The sequence below is a fragment of the Myotis myotis genome, unplaced genomic scaffold, assembly GCF_014108235.1.
Source record: "Myotis myotis isolate mMyoMyo1 unplaced genomic scaffold, mMyoMyo1.p scaffold_m19_p_9, whole genome shotgun sequence".
In the NCBI taxonomy this organism is placed as follows: domain Eukaryota; kingdom Metazoa; phylum Chordata; class Mammalia; order Chiroptera; family Vespertilionidae; genus Myotis; species Myotis myotis.
The window spans coordinates 24330174-24350380 of NW_023416401.1; the positions used below are offsets into that span (position 1 = coordinate 24330174).

The 20207-nt window shown below is 47.8% G+C and overlaps 1 protein-coding gene across 2 annotated transcripts in view; it reads left to right on the top strand.

Moving 5' to 3' along the window:
- Positions 1-20207, top strand: part of TOX2 (TOX high mobility group box family member 2) — a 113701-nt gene that overhangs the window by 45348 nt on the left and 48146 nt on the right. For both annotated transcript variants that reach the window (XM_036323388.1, XM_036323387.1), the window contains exon 2: positions 956-1021. In XM_036323388.1, coding sequence (XP_036179281.1) covers positions 956-1021 — 66 coding nt within the window. The remainder of the gene's footprint in view (positions 1-955; positions 1022-20207) is intronic.

Sequence of the window (20207 nt, forward strand, 5' to 3'; positions counted from 1 at the left end):
AGGCTGCAGCAAGTCTCCAGCGGAGACCACATCCTTTGCTTAGCTCCTTGCACTGCCCTGTCCTACCTCCCTCCTTCCCTGTATGGTTATTCCTAACGGGTACTTCTCCCAAACCACATGCATTTGAATTTTTGACTCAGGCTCTGCTTCTAGGGAACATGGTCCAAGTCACCTGTCTTAAGGGAAGGGAACTACCTGGAATTGAACCAGGTGCTCTGCTGGTGTCAGTGCCACATCCCATGAAGAGGGGACTCTCATTATCCCCGTTCAATGAATGAGGAACCTCAGAAGTTCCGTCACCAGCTCAAGGTGACACATCAGGGAAAAGGGCAGCCGGTGGCCCCAGAGCCCACGCTTCTCCCACTACACCTGCTCCCTCTGCACAGAACTCTTCCTGAATCCAGGCTTGGCAGCTGCTCAGAACATAGGACTGTAGTTCCTCTACATGGTTCCTACCACGGTCCTCACTGCCTGCAGCCAGCGGTGGCCTAAGGGGCAAATGTGAGGGGGCAGAGCAACTTAGGATGGTAAGACCTGGAGGGCACATCTGGGGCAGGCTGTCATGACACCAAAGCTCTGGAGACCTCAGCTTCCCTCCATCATGTGGAATTCCAACTCTCACTGGTAGCCTGTGGTCATTTTGGCCAAGAGAGAGATTTACATACTTCCAGAGATGGGGAGCTCAGTATCAGGCAAGGCAGGCTGCCACCTCTGTGGACAAGGTATAAAGGGCAGAAAGGTTCTCTTCACTTCGTCCTACGTGTGATGAATGATGCTCACCCTCAGGGAGCTGGGTCTGCTGCTCCACCCTGGAGGGATCCCTGCTGACAGGGAAACCTGGGCTCCGTCTTTGCTTCTTTCCCCTCCGAGCATCCAGTCCCCTGGCCTCCTCTGGCTTCTCCTGGGCCTTCCTGAGAACATTCTATTCAGAGCTTCTTCTCTCTCTGTGTTCCAGTTCGATGGTGACAGTGCCTACGTGGGGATGAGTGACGGAAACCCAGAGCTTCTATCAACCAGCCAGGTGGGTGCGCCGTCCTTTCTGAGTTGGGTGGGGGGTGTCTAGCCTTGGGCTGGCTGGAGCCAAGCTGCTCTGGGGTGGGAGGGGTACAGAGTGGAGGCACAGCCCACCACTGTCCTCTTGCAGAATAATTAAGAATATCAGTTGAATCCCCTTAAAAGGGATGATAAACCAGGACTACAGTGTTTTCTGTAAATCACCTAACATTACTAAAAATAGGATAAAACTCAAAATGTGTTGTCCATATTCCCCATGCACAGAGGGGAAATTTCAGCAGCACTGAATAGAGATGTCACATGTTCCCTGGTGCTGCCAGACCCTTGCCACCACACAGCACCCATGGGGGCATACGTTGGCGTGGAGGCATACACCTCATGCAAAGGCACGTGGGTTTCTCCTACTGGGATTTGACTTTCCACTGAAAGCCTGGTCTCTGAAGATTAAGGTGTTTTTCAGCTGGGAGCATCCTCAGACACTCTGATTCCGGGAGTTTCCTCACCGCAGACTGGGCCTCCGGGGAGGGTCCTCGCTGCAGGCTGTCTTGAGGAGGAGGAGACATTATTAACCCCGTTTTATGGATCAGGCGACTGAGGCTCAAGGATGTTTACTGACTCATCCTGGGAGCAGTCCAGCTGGCATTTGAACCTGCATAGCTGGGACTCAGAGCTGCACACATGACCTTGCTGTGTATGTGGAGAGCTCCAGTCCCACCTCAAGGCTGCCACCAACTTGTTTCAGCCTAAATGTCATTCTTTAGAGAGCTCTTGGTGACCCCAAAATCCAAATTAGGTCCCCTCCGCATGATTCTCTCTCATGGTACCGTTTCCTTTTAACTCACGACATCTGCCACCGTTTGTGGTTGTCTGCTTACTTGTGCGATGACTTGGTTAACATCTGATTTCCACTCCAGACTGTGTTCTCCAAGAGGGCAGGATCTGGTCTCTCTTTTTCACGGTTGTGTCCTCCATTGCAGCACAAAGCCTGGCATATAGAAGGCACTCAAGAAGGATTTGCGTAATGAGTGGATGTGGCTCCTTCTTTTCTCTGACTTGAGTTTTCCTAACAGTGGAATGAGGTGGTTGGACTCACAAGGGTCTTTCCAAGTCTCCCGAGTCATCACTCAGAGAGTCTTCTTAACTTAGAACTTTGTAAAGAAGACACCAGGATCCCCTGAGATTGACTAAGTCCACTTGGTGGCAGGAGCCAACCTTGTTGTGAATAGATTTGGTGATTATAATATAGACTTCGTATAGTGTATCAGTTAGCTTTTGCTGCATAACAAGCACCCCAAAAATTTAGTTTCTTAAAACAGTAAATATTTACCTACTTCATAATTTCATGGGTTGGCAGTTTGGTTGGGTTCAGCCAGGTGGCTCTTCTGGTCATGGCTAGGATCGTTTAAGTGACAGCAGGAAGCTGCCAGGTCAGCTGTAAGCTGATTAGTCTGAGGGACTCACTTCTACTCAGATGGTCTCTTGTCCTCTGGCAGGCTAGCCCCAGGTTGTTCATGCAGTGGGAGAAGGGTTCCCAGAGCAGGAAGAGCAGAAGCTGCAGGATCTCTTGAAGTCTAGGCGTAGAGCGGGCACATGACTACCTCCAGTGCATTCGATTGGTCAAAGCAAGTCATAGGGCCAGTCTAAATTCAAGGAATGGGGAAACAGACTCCACCTGTTAATGGGAGGTGCTGCAAAGTATTGTGGTCTTTTCACAAACTAGCACATGGGAAACCTATGGTATGTTATTCATGCCATTTTGCTGAGGAATAATGGACTCTCTGGGACCTACAGCTCCCAGTGGCTTGGTTGGGCTCCACTGGCCTCTAGTTCTTAATGGCAAAGATGCTGTATATTTCTCCCCAGTGTTTTCCCTGGAGTGCTTGCTTGAACTCACACACGACATTTGCACACAAACATGCAATCACCGTGTGTTGCCTCATCCACTGCAGGAAATGTGTTCTCCCAGCTACTGAAGGATTGACATAAACATGTGGCAAAATGAAAGTCTTGTAGCCAATAGAGGATTCAGAGGATAAACACTCTAAATGGCATAAAATGCAGTTTATAAATACAGTTAAGTACAATGTTTACCCATTTAGCAAATGTTTATTGGGCAGCTATTATGTGCAAAGCTCTGGACATCAGCTGGAAGCCATTTCTGGGAGATGTTTGCTTCTAGAACATCCATTTTCATCATGTTGAAAACCTGCTCTTCCTGAAACCCCATCTTCTTTATTTAGAAACTGCAGCTGAGACAGAGGTTCTGACAGGATATACATCAGCCAACTGTATCCTCCTCTAAAAACTTTCAAACCAGCTCTTTTGGGCTTGAAGTTTCTTTTGCAAATTCATGCTCCATTGTTTGGCTTTTGCAAGTCTCCACAAAATTCCTGCATAGCAGCTTTAGCGTTTACATATGATCACTTTTTCCTCCTCCCTGGAGCTGGCATTTCTTTTGTACTAGACTTGCCTGGGTGGTCTGAGACCTGCTGCTGTTCTCAGGCATGGTTTCTGGCCCATCAGCATCTTCGGAGGGTGGAGGGCCTGGTAGAGATCAGCTCTTCCCCAGTTGGGAGCAGAGCCGGCAGGAGTTACAGGGGTTCCTAGTTCCTGGTTATGTGACCTGGGAGGCGTAGAAAGAGGAAAGGAACCGGCCTGGGACCTCAGCAGGCCGCATTCAAATCCCAGCTCTTCCACAGCCCAGCCAGGAGCCCTTACGTAAGTTATGCCAGCTTCCTGTCCAATGGGAAGAGCCACACCCACACCGAGGCTGTTGTGAGAGGTCCGTGAGGTGTGTGTTGTGAATTCTGTTGTGCCTCCCAGTTTCCCTTCACCAGGCCAGGGCAGCTCTTTGCAGCTGCTCCCTCTCTGGAGAATTGGCCTCTGCCGAATGGGAGCCATGAGCTGTGGGGAGACCTGGCCCCTTGTCTCAAGGGGAGACCAACTCTATAGCTCTCCCAGAACGTCCTCGCTCAGCTCCTTCCTGCCCCATACTGCTCCTCTCCCTTCCTTTCTTCCGAGTCACTTCTCAGTAAGTCACTGTCTCAGCAATTCCCATCTTAGGTTCAGCGTCAAGGGAATCTAACTACGACAGTATACTTTACATACTGTTGTAAAGTACCTGTGTTCCATAAAACTAGTGAGGATTTTTTTTTTTGCATTTTATTTTATTGTTTAAAGTATTACAAATAGTAGCACATATGTCTTCTTTTTTTCCCCCATTGACCTTCCCCCAGCCTCCCCTACCCACCCCCCCGCCCCCTCCCCCACCGCACATGCCCTCCCCCCAGCCCCCACCCCGTGTCTTGCACCCATTGGTTATGCTTATATGCATGCATACAAGTCCTTCGGTTAATCTCTTACTGCCCCCCCAACCCTCCCCAGCCTTCCTGCTGTAGTTTGACAGTCTGTTTGAGGACTTATTTCTATTTTTTTAAATTATTTTTTTAAAATTATTTGTAACTTAATTTGCTATCATTTTAAATTATTTGAGGATGTGATTTTATTATTTTTTTATTAAAATTTTTTCAATGACAGTTTACATCCTATTATTGTGCATTAGTTTCAGGTGTACAGCCTAGTGCAGTGATGGCGAACCTATGACACGCGTATCAGAGGTGACGCGCGAACTCATTTTTTTGATTGATTTTTCTTTGTTAAATGGCATTTAAATATAGAAAATAAATATCAAAAATATAAGTCTTTGTTTTACTATGGTTGCAAATATAAAAAAATTTCTATATGTGACACGGCACCAGAGTTAAGTTAGGGTTTTTCAAAATGCTGACACGCCGAGCTCAAAAGGTTCGCCATCACTGGCCTGGTGGTTAGACAGTCCTATACTTTACCAAGTATATTGTAAAGAAAATACTGATATTTCCAGTACCCACCAGGCACCATGCGTAGTTATTACGATATTATAGATTATATTCCCTGTGCTGCACTTTATTGTTTCTGTTGCTTTTATTACCATAAACAATACTTTGGTTGCGGAAGACAAATCTCTGCTCACTTCTGGTGCTCATTTCTAACTCTGAGCCTTTGTGTGCACTCTTTCCTCTGCTAGACATCCCCTAGCCATTCACCCAGCACATGCCTGTTTGTTCTCTCGGGGACACGCAAATGTCACCTCCTCAGTACAGCCTTCCTGGCTGTGGGTAGAGTTTCCACTCTCATGGCTCTAAATACTACTACTAGGGATTTCTGACTTTGTCCTAGGAGTTATTGGAAAAAAAACTGTGTGTGTGTGTGTGTGTGAGAGAGAGAGAGAGAGAGAGAGAGAGAGAGAGAGAGAGAACTGGAACGTGACTATTTCTAGCACATTCAGTTAGTCAAAGCAAGTCACTGGGCTTTGTTAGTGAGAAGGAGAAAAGAGAGAGATTGATATTGAATGACGTGATCAGATTTGCAGTTTTAAAAGCTCTCAGTGGCAAAGGTGGATAGAGGGAGACCACACAAGAGGGTGTGTAATAGGCCAAGTGGAAGGGTGATGTGTCCTAGCTTGTGGTAGAGGAAATGGGAAGAAGTGGATGGATCTGAGATACGTTTTGGAAATCAAGTTGGTAGGTCTTGACGATGATGGATGTGGAGGGACAGAGAAACGGAGGAGAAAGGGCGCCTCTCACTCAGGCGTCCAGCGTGGACCCATTTCCCAGCACAGTGGTGCCATTTTCTTAGCTGGGGAGGAGCAGGTTTGGTGAGGTCAGACTTGGACATGTTACATTTGAGAAGCTTGTCCACGGAGGTAGGTAGTTGTCAGATTCTGGAGCTCCTGCGGGAAGTGAGCTTGGAGGTATTAAAACCTTGACAGGCTGAAACTTGCAGAAAGAGGGAGAGTGAGAAGGGCAGAGGACCAACGACCCTTACATTTTGGGTTCTCACATTTAAAAACAGAGTGGAGGAGGAAGGGAAGACCGCGAAACAAGGGGAGAAGCAGTGCCAGCGAAGCAGAACAGGGAGTCTTAGAAGCCGAGGGCAGATTGTTCCAAGAAGGAGGAAGGGATCTGGGGAGAAATGATGTTGGAGCCACAGCTACTTCCCTATCAAAGAATCAACTTTAAGTAATTGAAAGGTTTGTATGTGCTCAAGGAAACTATAAAGGCACCAGAAATAATGCCTTTGAGGTATATGTTACAACTTCGGGGTGGGAAAGACATTTTTTATGCCTCAAAGTCCTAGAAGAAAAGACTTAAAAATTTGACCATAAATTAATGAAAAACAACTTTTGCATGGCCTTAACAGCGTAAGTAAATCAAAAGACAAATGAAAAATTGGGCAAGAGTATTTTCAACTCACAATATAGTCAAAGGACTAATTTCCTTAACATGTAAAAAGTCCTTAGAAATCAATTCAAAACCCAGTAGAAAAACAGGCAGGAGATATGAACCAAGCGTTTACAGAAAAAGAAATACAAGTGAATCTTAAATATATGAAACGATGCTAAAAACAATTTATAAGAGGAACAAATTAATTTTTTTTTTTTTACCCATTAGGGTGGCAACAATCCAAAGGTTTGATAACACACTCACTCTGCCGGAGCGCCTGTGGGGACACAGGCACTTCACACATAACGCAAGGAGAGTAAGTTGGTGTGACCCCTATGCAGGGCAAATTGGCAACATCTATCAAAATTGCAAATGCATTAACCTTTAACCCAGCAATTCCCTTCTTGGAAATATATCCTACAGATATCTTTGCACACATGAGAAATGACATATTCAAGATTATTCATTTGGTATTGTTAATAATGGCAAAAGATTGGAAACAACCCAACTTGCAATAATATGGGACTAATTAAAGAAATTCCGTATGTCTGTCAAGTGGAATACTGTGTGGCTGTCAGAAAGAATGAGGAAATGGAAGAAATATGGAAGTTCCTTAGATACATTATTTACTGAAAAAAGCAAGGTTGAGGACAATAAGTACAGTATGTTACCACTTGTGCAAAAAAAGGGCAATAAGAATGTAAATTTCTGTGTGCTTATATTTGATTAAAGCAACTCGGGAAGGACACATGGAAACTAGTAACATTGGCTTTGTATATTCTGTGTGTGTTTGTGCATGTTGTGTGTGCATGATGCGGAAACTGGGCAGGTGGACAGGGTAGAAAAGAGACCTTTTCACTGTACCTTTTTACATTTCAGGGGTTTTAAACCATAGGGATTTGTTATAATTTCAAAAAGTTATGTAAAATTTAAACAAGAAGGAGAGGCTCAAATGCTTCTGAGGGATTGGCTGAGATAAAATGTGTCTAATAGTTTTAGGAAAAGGAAGCTACCCAGGACCACAGGGAAAGCAGGTCTATTTTTGTTCTTTTCCTTTTTTTAAATTAAAACTTATTTTCAATTTTAAAAAATTAAAACTTACTTTCAGACTATTTTCTAATGCTAGATGGGGTCCGGGGCAGGTCTGCCTGGGCCAGGCGGCAGTGTGTGGGTTCTTGACTTGAGGCAGGAAAGAGTTCACACCACAGGTCCAGGCGATTCTGAGAGTTTGTTTGTTACAGCTGGGACAGTGAAATGAAGGAAGGGTTTAGGACAGAAAAATCAACAGTTGAGAGCCTAGGTGGGCTTCTTTGGCTTTTTAGAAACTTTATAAGAAAGAAGTAGGCACATGAGCTGCGTGAACTCACTGAGAAATAAAAGTCACTGTGACAGAAGTGAGCCAAGACGGGCTTGCTGTTAGCTGACTTCAAAGTCAGAGAAAAAGGGCCCTGGGAGACAGGTTCAGGGGGTGAGCCCGGGACGAGCTGCCTCTGCCCACTGCTCCCCTAGTTGCAAGTCTTGTGGGGACCCTTAGAGTTTAGGAGGAGAGAAGAGATACATCCCTAAGGGGGAAAGGCATGGGTATGCTCTAGAAAGAGAGCCCTTGGAGAAAAAGCAATTTTGGTGGGTAGAGGATGTTGTGTAGGTCCCAGGGATGTTGTGTGGGTGGAGGAGCGGTGAGGTAAGGATGTAAACTGTAAGTATGGACAATCTGTGAGAAGTCTGGCTGTGCAGGACATGGGCGAGGGCCTTAACTCAATGAGATGAGGACTCCTTAGAAGAGATTTTTTTTGAAAGACAAAAGAGTCTTCAGAATGTTTAATTGTTGATGGAAGGAGTCCAGAAGAGAGGGTAATGCTCAGGGTTCAAGAGAGGAAGGGTTCATTGATGGTTTCGGTTTTGGGAGAAGGTGGGAGTGGGTGGGTACTGCTCAGAGCTGGACAGAGTACCTTTGTAGATGGGATGGCTCAGAGCAGAGGGCGGCTGCATCTGAAAGCATCTGCTTCCTCAGAGAGGTTGATGGGCTGGCACTGGAGGTCTGAGAGGCAGAGAAGGTCTGGGATATTGGTTGTGGCGCTCAAGAGACGGAGCTGTTGGTGCAGAGGCTGTGGGTGCAGACAGTTGGGTGAATCCAGGGCAAGGAACTTGCCAGGCACGGTACCCAAAGGACACAAGCTTTTTCTTGCCCCAAAGAGAGACTGAAGTGAAGGATCAGGGAATCTAGGCGGGGTAAGGAGAGAAAGAGGGAAGGAGCTGGATGGTGAGGACACGTTAGTCACAGAGTGGACGTGGGGTGGTGATTCAAAGGTGAGCAGCTGTGGCTGGGCGTTGACAGGCTCCTGGGTGTGTCCAGGGAGAGGGGAGCTGGCAGAGCGGAGCCGAAGCTCCTGGGAGCCGAGAAGCCAAGAGCCCAGTAGTATCATGGTGGCTGCTAAAGGGACCCAGGCTGGTGCTGGCGTGGGGTGGGTGAGAAGCTGGAGCCCAGAGCTGATGGCCGGAAGCACGATGGAGAAAGGGGACAAGCAGATGTGTGGGCAATGTGAGTGGCTTGATGCTGGTAGAGCTGAGTGGGGTGGGGTGGATTTGTAGGGAAGGTGATAGTGGTCTGGTTGGGGCAGTGGAGAGGGAGGAGGATCAGTCCTGCCTTCCCACCTGAGATACGTGGGCAGTGGGGGAATGGGCAGCTCATCCCAGAACATGTGGAGGAGACAGGTTCCCACTGTGGCAGGAGATGGAGGGGAAGGTGTGTTCTAAGAAGCATCTGGAGAAATAGGGGACTTGTTGTTCTTAGAGTGGGAGTTCCAGTGGCCCCAGTGGTTGTGTGCTAGGGGAGAGGTACTGTACAGTAGGGTGTAAGGTTCAGGGGGCTCCTTGGGTAATCCTAGGCCTATGGAGTGGTGAATACCACCATTAGGAGCACTGCCAGGTGTGAGCAGTGCCCAGCATGGGCCCTTCCTAGACATACCAGCAGAACATGTGCCGGAGTGGAGTTATCGTATCCCAGAGGCCAAGATTTCTGTACCTACAGGGGGTCAGTGGTATAATCATGAGGCCAGAAGACCAGGAGCTGGTCAGAGTTAGGCCTGCAGTCCCTGGGCACTGTCCTTGTGGCCTTGAAGGCGCATCCTCCTTCCAGCAGGGGGCAGTGTAAGATGCCCAGAATGGGGAAAGAGCCGGGGATGCTGAGTTCAGGTTCAGCTCCACTCTATACCCTCTTCCTCTGAGCCCAGTTTCCTCATGCAGATAATGAGGGTAGATGGCCTGTTGGCTTTTTCCACCCCTAAATAGTAATGAGGCCGACAGTAATGACATGTACAGTACAATTCCTTGGGCCCAGGCACTGGGGCTAAATGTTTTCCATAGCTGGTCTCATTTCACCCTGTGAGCTCTATCGGGTAGACACTGTTGCTCTCCCATTTTACAGATGAGGAAACCGCAACACAAAAGACAAGATTGGTGATGGAGTCTTTTTTAAACAAACAAACAAAAAGGTTTCCCATCCAATGTACTGAGAGGCAGGAGGCTCTCCTGCCATCGCCATTGTCGAAATCTAAGATTCTAGGCTTGGTAACACTGGCCTCTGAGTCTGTGTACCTCCTAAAGGGCAAAGACCACATGGCTTTTGTTGCTTTAATTAAAACCTGGGTGAAGGGCTCGCGATTCATATTAAAATGAAATTGTGTTTCGCCTGCTGTGGTGCAGAGAAGGGAACAGCAGCGATTACTGCTAAGATTACAAACAATCAAACAGAAAAGGCCTTTTGCAAGCATTTCCTATTAAAGCCACAAACATCACACTTTAAAAATAATTACGGTTGTGTTATCGGAACATGATTCATGAATTCTGAATAAATATGAGGGGCCTTAAAGGAAACGGTTTCAAGACCATAGATTTTGCTCAAATCTGATGAAATTTAATATCATTGCACAGCTGGAGGATAAAATGCGAGGAGGGGGAAACCCCATCCTCCTATGTATATGGAAAGAATTGAGTAGATGTCAGACTGAACTAATGAGCTTCCTCACATCAGTCCTTACACACGGGCTCAGAAAAATGGAATAGCCTCTCTGGTTTTCAGTGCTGAGAAGGAGTTGGCACTTACACCTCACCAATCTTAATTTTGCATTCCAGTGACGGAAAATATATTTATTTTAAAGCTCTAGATTCCCAGCTGTGAGATGAGATGTTGAAATATTTGAGGGCACAGGCATGGAGGCATCAGGGGCAGGTTTGGGGGAGGGGGGCCTTTGTCTGCATTTATTGCACCTCCCCCGCCATAAAGACATTTTTCATACAATGCAGTGAATGTTTACAGCATATAGTTTTGTTTCCTTCCAACTATTATGAGAGAAATTGAATCCCTGGAAACATTCACTCTCTCTAAATGGAATGGAAACAATGAAGATGGTGCAGGAAGTTTATGGGGTGGGGGAGGGAGCAGCAGTGAGGTGGAAATGGGATTTCAAGGATTTTCTTTAAAACAGCATGCCTCTCCCATTTGCAGCCATCCCGACCTTAGCATCTTCTGCCGGTCCTGGGTCTATGCTGGGGAGGGTGGAGAGTCCCTGATTGAACACATTTACTCATCACCACGCATGTGACCCAGGAGTAGAGAGGAGGCCAGAGGCGGGGCCTGTCCGGAAAGGTGCTTGGTCCTTAGCTTCTGGAGGATCAAGAGCCTGGGTCTGGCCCTCTTCAGCCTCTCTCGCTGTGGGCCCTTGGGTGGGTCATTTGCCCTCTCTGAGCCCTGGTTTTTGCATCTGTGAATGGGGGCTGAATGGGTGTCTGCAGGACCTTCTAGGTTATGTCTTGTGGCCAAGGGCTTGGCCTCCTCCATCCACCTGAGTCCCAAGGAGGGACAGTGATCTGTCCAACAGACCAGAGACTGACCTCCCCGACCTGGGTGAGCCGGCACAATGCTGAGGGGCGGCCCTGAGGCTCTGAGGGAGGTTTCAAAGAGGTGTTGTTGGTCAGGTGGGTTATAAGGAGAAGGACACAGAAGACAGACAGACCTGGGCTCACATTCTGATCTTGACATTTCGTGGCTTGGTGACCTTGAACCAACTTTTCTGAGCCTCTGTTTTGTCTTTAGAATCTTCTCAAAGGGATGTGGGGAGAAGTAAGATACATTAATACCCAGCGTTATAGTGCTTGGTACCTGGCAAATGGTAGTTGGCATGAGGTCTATGAAAGTATCTGTTTTGTAAATGAAAAACTGATTTTCAGGTGATCAAACCTGCCAAGGTCACCCATCCGGGACGTGGTGGGCACGGGAGTCAAATGCAGCATCAGAAACATCAGCAGAGGGGAGGGCCCTCAGCTGTTCTATCTCATGAAAATCAAATTACGTTAAGGCTTAAAATGAGAACGATGATATTGGAACTGTCTTGCTTTTAAAATGTGCCAAGAAACGCACCCTCCCCTCCTGATCATTCTCAGCCTGTTGCAGATGTGCCACCCTCACTCCCACCCCCTCTGCCCATTTGACCACCCTCCAGCCCAGCGCTCAGGGAACAGCTGGGCTTGCCAAGCCCCCTTGATGCATATCTCACTCTCATTGACATGAAAAGGCCTTCATGGGGTCCAGACAGCCAATTTCTTGTATCTTATATACTCAAAGCCCGTGGCTCTGATGGGAACAAAGGTCTAGGCCTGAGGTCGTTGCCCTGCCAGACCTCGCATCCTTCTTGCCAGCTCCCATGGGAGTGTGGAGTGCGAGGGACTCCGTTGCAGATCTGTGCTCCAGGGGACTCTTGCTTTTGCCTTGTTCTCACTGTGTGACCTCAACCAAATTACTTAACCTCCTTGGCCTCGCTTTCCACCTCTGTAAAATGGGAGTGTTACTACCTCCCTTGCAGGTTAGTTAAGAAAACCAGAAGTGGACGCAGTTTAATTAAGGAGTGTAGTTTAGTTAGACTAGTTAGGTGAGTGTAGGTTAGTTAAGAGGACTGGTTAAGTGGGTATTAAGTAACCAGTTCAGACAGTGCTGCTTATGATAGGAGCTTGATAAAGTTTTTGTTGTTGTAACAGTTTGCAATGTAGAGAAGAGGAGCACGTTCGTGGAGGAGCGAGGAAAATGCCTGGTAGCTCCTGTTTTCTGTGGCCATTTTTATACAGCGCTGGGGTGGAATGAACGAGATGGGGCTTGCGTGCCAGGGAAATAGAAATCCAGCCCAGGAGCCCTCAAGGCTGGGGTCTCGCCTGGTGGCAGAGTCTGAACCGTCGCCCAGGGGCACGGAGCTGGGTGTCCTGGGAGCGCTGGGGTGCACAGCCTGGGGGGAGGTTGTGTCAGCTGGGGAAGGGCAGGGAGAGGGACCATGGGAACGACAGGTGGGAGGGAGATGGGGAAGCAGGGCCTTGCGGAAGCCTTGCTTTGCACTGAGTTGGGCTTGTCCTCATCCAAGTCCCCTCAAGAAGACCTTAAAGCTCCGTGTAACAGCTCAGGGTCTTGGGGGGGGGGGGGGCCGTGCCACTCTGGCTGTTCCCTGTGCTGGGATGGCCCTCAGGGCAGGTGGTGTATCTGTGTGATAAGTAAGCACAGAGCAGCTGTAATTTTATTGCTGCTGCTGAACTCAATCAGCAATGACCAGAGGTAGCAATGGGAGGGGACGAGCAGCAGAAGGTGGGGAGCATTCTGATTTCTGAAATACCGCCCCCCCACCACCACCACAATGCAGGAAATGGGACAGAGCAGAAACACCAAGTTGGCAAGGATTAGGAGTGGCTGATGCCCTCACACACGGCTGGGTAGATTGTATGACCACTTTGAAAAACTGCCTAAGGCTCTGTGACCCAGTAATTCAGCTCCTAGAGGTTCACTCAACAGAAATGCAGTCATCTGCTCACGAGAACGTATAAGGATGTTCATCGCAGCACTTTTTATAAAGCACAAAACTGAAAAAATCCAAGTGTCCAGCAATAGTAGATTGGATAGATGATTGCAAAATATTCTAACACAGTGGAATACTATGCAGCAATGAGCATGAGTGAATTATAACACACGCAATAATACGGACGAGTCTCATAGACACCAGGTTGAAGAGAAGGAGCCAGGCACCAATGCAGCACCTTCTGGATAGTTCTATTTACATAAGGCACACGCAGAGGCAAAGCTGACTCACGGTGACAGAACTCTAACTGTGGCTATGCCGGTGGGATGGGGACTGGGGGGCCTAGAGGAGCCTCAGAGATGCTGGTAGGGGTTTCTCTCTTCATTTGGGTGCTGTTTACACAAGTCTGTTTGCCTGGGCAAGATTCATCATCGAGCTGTACACTATGACCTGTGCATTTTCTATTGGCATCCTCTGCTTCAATAAAGAGTAAAAAACTCATCAAGGCATTTGTACAAGTGTCTCCATGTTGAGGGGTGGCGGGTGGGAAAGGGGACCTGGCCAGATCAGCTCATTTGCATCTTGTTTCGATCAGTGTGTTCACTCCCGGTGTGAATGACCAGCCCTTGACAGCCTGCGCACTTTATTGAACTTGCTGGGAGGGGAGGAATGGTGTGAGCCTCCTAAGGGATGACGAGCTATGAGATTGCTCCAGCCCGGGCTTGCCCTGGGGAAACAGGTGATATGGGATTCCCGGGTTTGCTCAGCTCTGCAGGCTCTGACTTTCATGCCCGTTTCTCTGTGGACAGAGTTTTCAGAAAGGTTTGACCACATGAACACCTAAAATTAAAAAGTGTGTGTGCCTGGGTGTGTGTGTTTGTGACACAATATCATAGTGCCAGAAAATCTTGATTATGGAATATTTGAAGATGTCTCTGGAAAAGTGCCTCCAGGCACACACACACACACACACACACACACACACACACAAGCTTGTATGCAAACACGTTCATGCACACAAATGAGCACACGTCCCCGTCATGCTCACACAGGCATGCTTGCTGACAGACACCAGTTCGCATGTTAAGCATCACTCTGTGACTCTGGGCGAGTTACTCAGGACTCAGTTTCCTCAGTGAAATGGAGGTAATGATAGCACGTGGATCTGGGGTTGTTGTGAGCAGTACACACACACACACACACACACACACACACACACACACATACACGGATGAGATTTTTATTTGTGTTATGTTTTTAATGGCCGCCTCCCTCTTAGACTGTTGGTTTCACAGGCGCAGGGACCTGGCACATTGTAGGAGCTGAATTAATACCTGGTGAGAGAGGAGGGAGTGAATGAATGAATGAACAACTCTTGCAAATCCACTGGCACACGTGCTGACATTTACACACAGTCACGTACACATTGGTACAAGCGTTTGTGCCTGTCTGCAGACACATCCACTCACGTGTATAGACATATACGGGGATATACATGCACACACACACCCAACACGCGGCAGGCCCAGTAGTGTAGTTTAGTTAGACTAGTTAGACTAGTCAGGAGGGTGGGTTTAGCTGCAGTTTCGAGGCTCTGGACTGGAAGTCAGAATACAAGGTTCTGTTTGTGGCTCCAGCTAACTCTAATTTATTATGTGACTTTTTGTAAGTAGGTCTTGTCACCTCTCTGAGGTCAGGGGTTTTTAGCTGGGATGTGACAGAACTGGAGTTTGAACCATGGTATGTCTGTCAAAGTCTGTGCTTTGAAGGCCTGAGGACTTCTGTCCAGTGTGATCCATGGACCGGCAGCACCCCCAGGGGCGAGTTGGACATGCAGCATCTCGGCCCCAACCTCCTCAGTCAGAACCTCCTGGCCATAAAGAGGCAGAATCACATCGTCGTTAAGAGTGCCAGTTCACGAGGAGACTTGTTACTTTAAAAACAACACGTATTAATTGTCTTGTAGTTCCTGTGGGTCAGAAATCCAGGTGGCTTAGCTGGGTGCCTCTGGCTCAAGAGTCCCCGTGAGGCTGCAGCCAGTGTGTTGCTCATGGGCTGTGGTCTCATCTGCAGACTTGACTGAAGGAGGATTTGCTTCCAAGCTCATGTGGAGTTGTTGGCAGGATTCCGATCCCCTGAGCTAGGCTTTTGAGTGGGAATCCCAGCTCTGTCCCTTCCTAGCTGTGTGACTTTCAGCAAGTTCCATATCTTAGTGTCCCCGTTCCTTCCTCCATGAAATGCTTATAATAATACCACCTGGCTCATAGAGTTGTTGTGAAGATGAATAAATTCATGTTGAAAGTACATAACGCAGGGGTGTACCTGGCACATGGTAAGTGCTGTATAAATTCTTGATGTTATTATTTTTCCCCCAAAGCTGCACAGAAGCAGGATAGCACAAGTCTGGCTCACAGAGGGGGATCAATAAACCTTAAGGAGTGGATGGTGTCTGGATGGCAGTTTCCTGATAGAACTTTCAGGGGCATATTAATAGGAGCATGAGGTTCAGGCTGTAGGAGGAGGCCTTCTCCGTTCTGCTCAGAGCAGGCTAGAGTCCTGAGCCCAGTCCTTGGTGCTGCCAACTGGGAAGGCAGAAGGGTGTTGTGACAGTCCTGAGGGTGAGTGGTATCACCTGGGAGGACAATGGCTCACTCAGAGGGTCTGGCACACCCAGAGACCCGGTGATACCAGAGCAGGCAGTGTCTGGGGGCTGCATTGGGCTCACTGTGCCTGGCATCAGGTGACGTTGCAGGATCTGGTCCAGGAGGCCTCAGTTGCCAGACAGATACTGGAATGCTGCTCCGAAAGCAGCGAGCCTTGGAAGGGTCTGAGCAGGCCAGTGTCCCCAGAGCAGCGTGGCCTGGGGGCTTCCCTGCTCAGCACAGATCACAGGACTTCACAAAGGCCGTCTCTGAGAACTTCAGCACCTTCATCCCTAGGCAGCTGGCCTGGCATATTTTTAGGCGATGCTACTTCTGTAGTTTTCAAAAGGTGGAAATGGAAAAGGGAAAAAAAGCTGCAAATAGACATAATTTTCCCCCAGAAGCTATTTTAGCACGGAAACAACTGGAGAGCCTACTCATCATTTTAAAATGCTTTTAACATCAGCACTGCCTCGTGTCTGGCTGTTTACCTGCAAACCAGTGGTACAGACATGAACTAAAATCCCTTGGTCCACTCCCTCTTTTCACAGATGGTGTCACTGAGGCCCAGTCCCAAGGTCACAGTCCCTCAGGGGCATAGCTGAAGGGGCCCAAACCTTCATGGGGAGATGATTTCTATGAGGAACCAGGAGACCCTCAGAAGTCAAGTTAGAATATTTTCGTACTGAGCAGCATCTCTGAGGGGAAGGCCACTTCAGACCTTCTCTGACTTCTTAGAGCTTACAGAGAAGGTGGTACAGAGCCCACCCGGCCCTGTGCCAAAGCAGCATCAATAAATTAATTTGTGCATTCATTCAAAACATATTTACTGAGTACTCACTGTGTGCTGGGCAGTGCTCAGGGTGCTTGGATATAACTGTGAACACAGTAGTCCAAAACCTCTATGAGTCATTCATGTATTATTTTATTTAGCAAATGTTTATTGAGGGCCTGTTATGTGCAAGGCACTGTCTTTGGCCCTTGGGATAATCAGCAACCAAACAGTGAATTTATATTTTAGTAAAGGGAACAGGCAATAAGTGTATTTTTAAAATCAAGTATATTTCCTTTTAGATGGTAAAAGTTATATGAGGAAGCAAAAGCACCCCTAGGAAAGGATCAGCAAGCTATGGCCCGTGGGCCAAATCTGGCCCTCTTATTTGTTTGTAAATAAAGCTTTATTGGAACACGGCGACACCTGTTAGTTTAAATATTGACTATGGCCCTAGCTGGTTTGGCTTGGTGGATAGGGCATTGGCCTATGGAATGAAAGGTGCAAGGTTCAATACCGGTCAAGGGCACGTGCCTGGGTTGTGGGCTCAATCTTCAGTGTGGGGTGTGCAGGGGCAGCTGATCAATAATTCTCTCTCATCATTGATGTTTCTCTCTCTTCCTCTCTGAAATCAATAAAAATAAATTTTTTAAAAATTGACTATGGCTACTTTCATGTTACAAGGCAGAGTTGAATAGCTGAATGACCCACAAAGCCAAAACCATTTGTTATTTGGACCTTTGCAGAAAAAGTTCTCTCCTCTAGGACATCTAAGGGGAAGTGTCATAGAGGCAGTTGGAAAAGTGAGCTTCTTTTTCTGTAAAACAGGGTACTGCCTGGTGCTCACACCACACCCACACTCCAGTTTTGTGCCCCAAGTCATCTCCTGCCTTGTTCCTTCAGTTCTTCTGGGATTACTTCTTCCTAAAGTAGGAAACCCACGGTCAGTCGCTCATTTTTCTAGACCTCCTCCCTCCACGGGGCATCAGTCCGGGATGCTGTCTGAAACTTAAAAGGACTCAGATTATTTTCTGAGCAAGAACACATGGGGATTATCACGTTTGTTCCAGATACAGTTTTAGTAAACAAAACGCATGTCTAATGGGACTGTCATTGTCCCAGTCTGATGCCTCTGTCTGCTCTGATGCAAGCATGTCCGGGTCCTCTCGGCAACGGGAGGGCGTTATACGGCCTCCTTCACCCATATCGCCACGGCCGGGAGGTTCTGCCTGTAAATAGAGGCTTAAAAGGTCGTACGTTCTCTACCCCCACCTCCTCCAGCATCCATATGTAATTCTAACAGTATGGCGTTTTCACTCGCGTTTCATTTATGTATGGCAAGGACTTTTATTATTTTTTTTAAAGAAGCATTTTTAGAGCAGGAAAATGACAGCCCAACAAGAAGGCATAACTGTACTGATTTTCAGAAGTGTGGCAACACTGCCGATCTGATGCACAGCGAGGCATGAATCAGATTCTATTAAACATCTATGGGACGGGTGACACCAGGGTATTATCCAAGATGATTAATTCGCCTTGGTTATTATGGACACAGACGAGCCTGACAAAATTGCATTTCATTCCCCGCTGAATTTGTAAAATCACTGTACATGTAATAAGTTACAGTGCTGGGTGCCCTCTCCATTGGACTGGGTTTCAGGTTTGGATAAGGTACCATTTTCCTTGTTTCGAAACAGAGTCAGAAAACACTGAGTTGAAGGACAGTCCCTTAGCTGAGATGTTCACCTATAGGGCATGGGTTTTATGTGTTCAAATGGTAGGATGGTAGGGTGGCCATATTATTTGTTGTCCAAACCAGGACAATTTTAAAGTGAAAGAGGGCACTATTAAAAATCACCCTAGGCCCTGGCCAGTGTGGCTCAGTTGGTTGGGCATCGTCCCATAGACCGAGAGGTTGCCAGTTAGATTCCCGGTTAGGACACATGCCCAGGTTGCGGGCTCGATCCCCAGTAGGGGGCGTGCAGGAGGTAGCTGGTCGATGTTTTACTCTCACATTGATGTGTCTCTCACTCCCTCCTCTCTCTCTCTCAAATAAATACAAACATATTTTTTAAAAAATACCCTGGGACAAGAGGCAAAAGCCAGGAGTGTCCTGGGCTGATGAGGACGGGTGTGTGTGAATAGTGGTAGAGCACACGCTGGCTTTGGATAGTCAGGGCTTCTGGTCCTTGTTTCCATAAATGCTGTTCATGTGACTGTGGATACGTCATTTTGCCTTTTTGAACCTCAGTTTCCAAAATGGAAAAGATATTGAACACGACTGCTTACACCTCAGGTCTTCCCTTCCCTTCCTTGGGTAGGGAGGAGGGAATCGTGGTGACTGCCTGTCATGTGTCTCCACATCTGTCTCCTCCAGTGACTCTCAGCTGTCAGGAGTGAGCAGGTGGGATCACTTGCCCAAGGTCCCTCAGCAAGTAAGTGTCAGGACTGACACTCCCTCAGGCCCTCCATTCTTTCTGCAGATCCAAAAAATAGTACTCACTGATTATGAATTCTAAGAATCTTCAAGCTTTTTGGGGAAAAAATATTTGAAATACTTAAAAGCATTTGGAACCCATAAGTCCTGTGTGAACTTAAGGTATTGCCACTGTTACTTCTGGTTGTTCAGTGGGCTGGACTCCACAGGGTACAAGAAAGCAGAGCCCCCCGCCCCCCGCCCCCCGCCCCCGCATCTTCTTCCCTCAGCTCGTGGTCTCGGAAATCCGCAGTGGGGACTGGGGTGGTCCTCTGCAGCTGCGGGAGACCCTGGGATCAGGACAGGGCGCAGTGTCATTAAAGGACCAGGGTCACCCATTTTGCCGACTGGTACTGTTGATGGCCTGCCGCTGATGGCCACACTGGTGCCCACTGATAGAGCAGGCTGTCTCATGCTGGCTCTTTTCCACGAGGCTGAGCTGGGGATTCACTCTGCAGCTAGTACACCTGTTGACATACCTCCTGCTGCTGAGGTCCCCAGCCCTATCAGGCTACTGTCTTGAGTGGGGCCCTCTAATTGCCTTCAGCTGCCTGTCTTCCTTAGCTTTCACTTGCCCCTCAGCAACTCCCACCTCTTTGCTTGGCAACCCATGTACGTGCAGATTGCTCTCTCTCTCTCTCTCTCTCTCTCTCTCTCTCTCTCTCTCTCTCTCTCTCTCTCTCTCTCTCTCTATCTCTGCCTCTATCTCTGTCTCTGTCTCTATCTCTGTCTCTCTCTTCATTTCAGGCAGCTCCTATTATCCTCCATCTTCCAAAATCTCCCAGCGATGGTTTCCTCCTGACTCCTGAGCCTCTCAACTCTGGGGACGCAAGGTGGCTGCTCCTGAGGGCTCTCTCACCAGGCTCTGCCAGGGAGTGCGATGCCACTTCCTTTTTGTGCTGTACTCAGAGTCCCCACAAGCTGTGCTCCTGGGGCCTTTCTCACTTGACTTGAAAGTGGGGGCCAGGATGGGAGAAAAGTCAAATCACCCTCCTACAGTTCCCTCAGTGAATCGTCTGCCTTGCTCTCATACAGAGTTGGGGTGGGTGATGGAAATGGGTACTCCAAGTGTCAGTCAGAGAACCTTGTAGTAACCATTAATGGGGATAAAGTAGGAAGCCATGGAATAATGAAAATTATACTTCCCCAAGAAGACATGATCATTAATTTGTAAATACTTAATAACATAGATCTGAAATAAATGAAGCA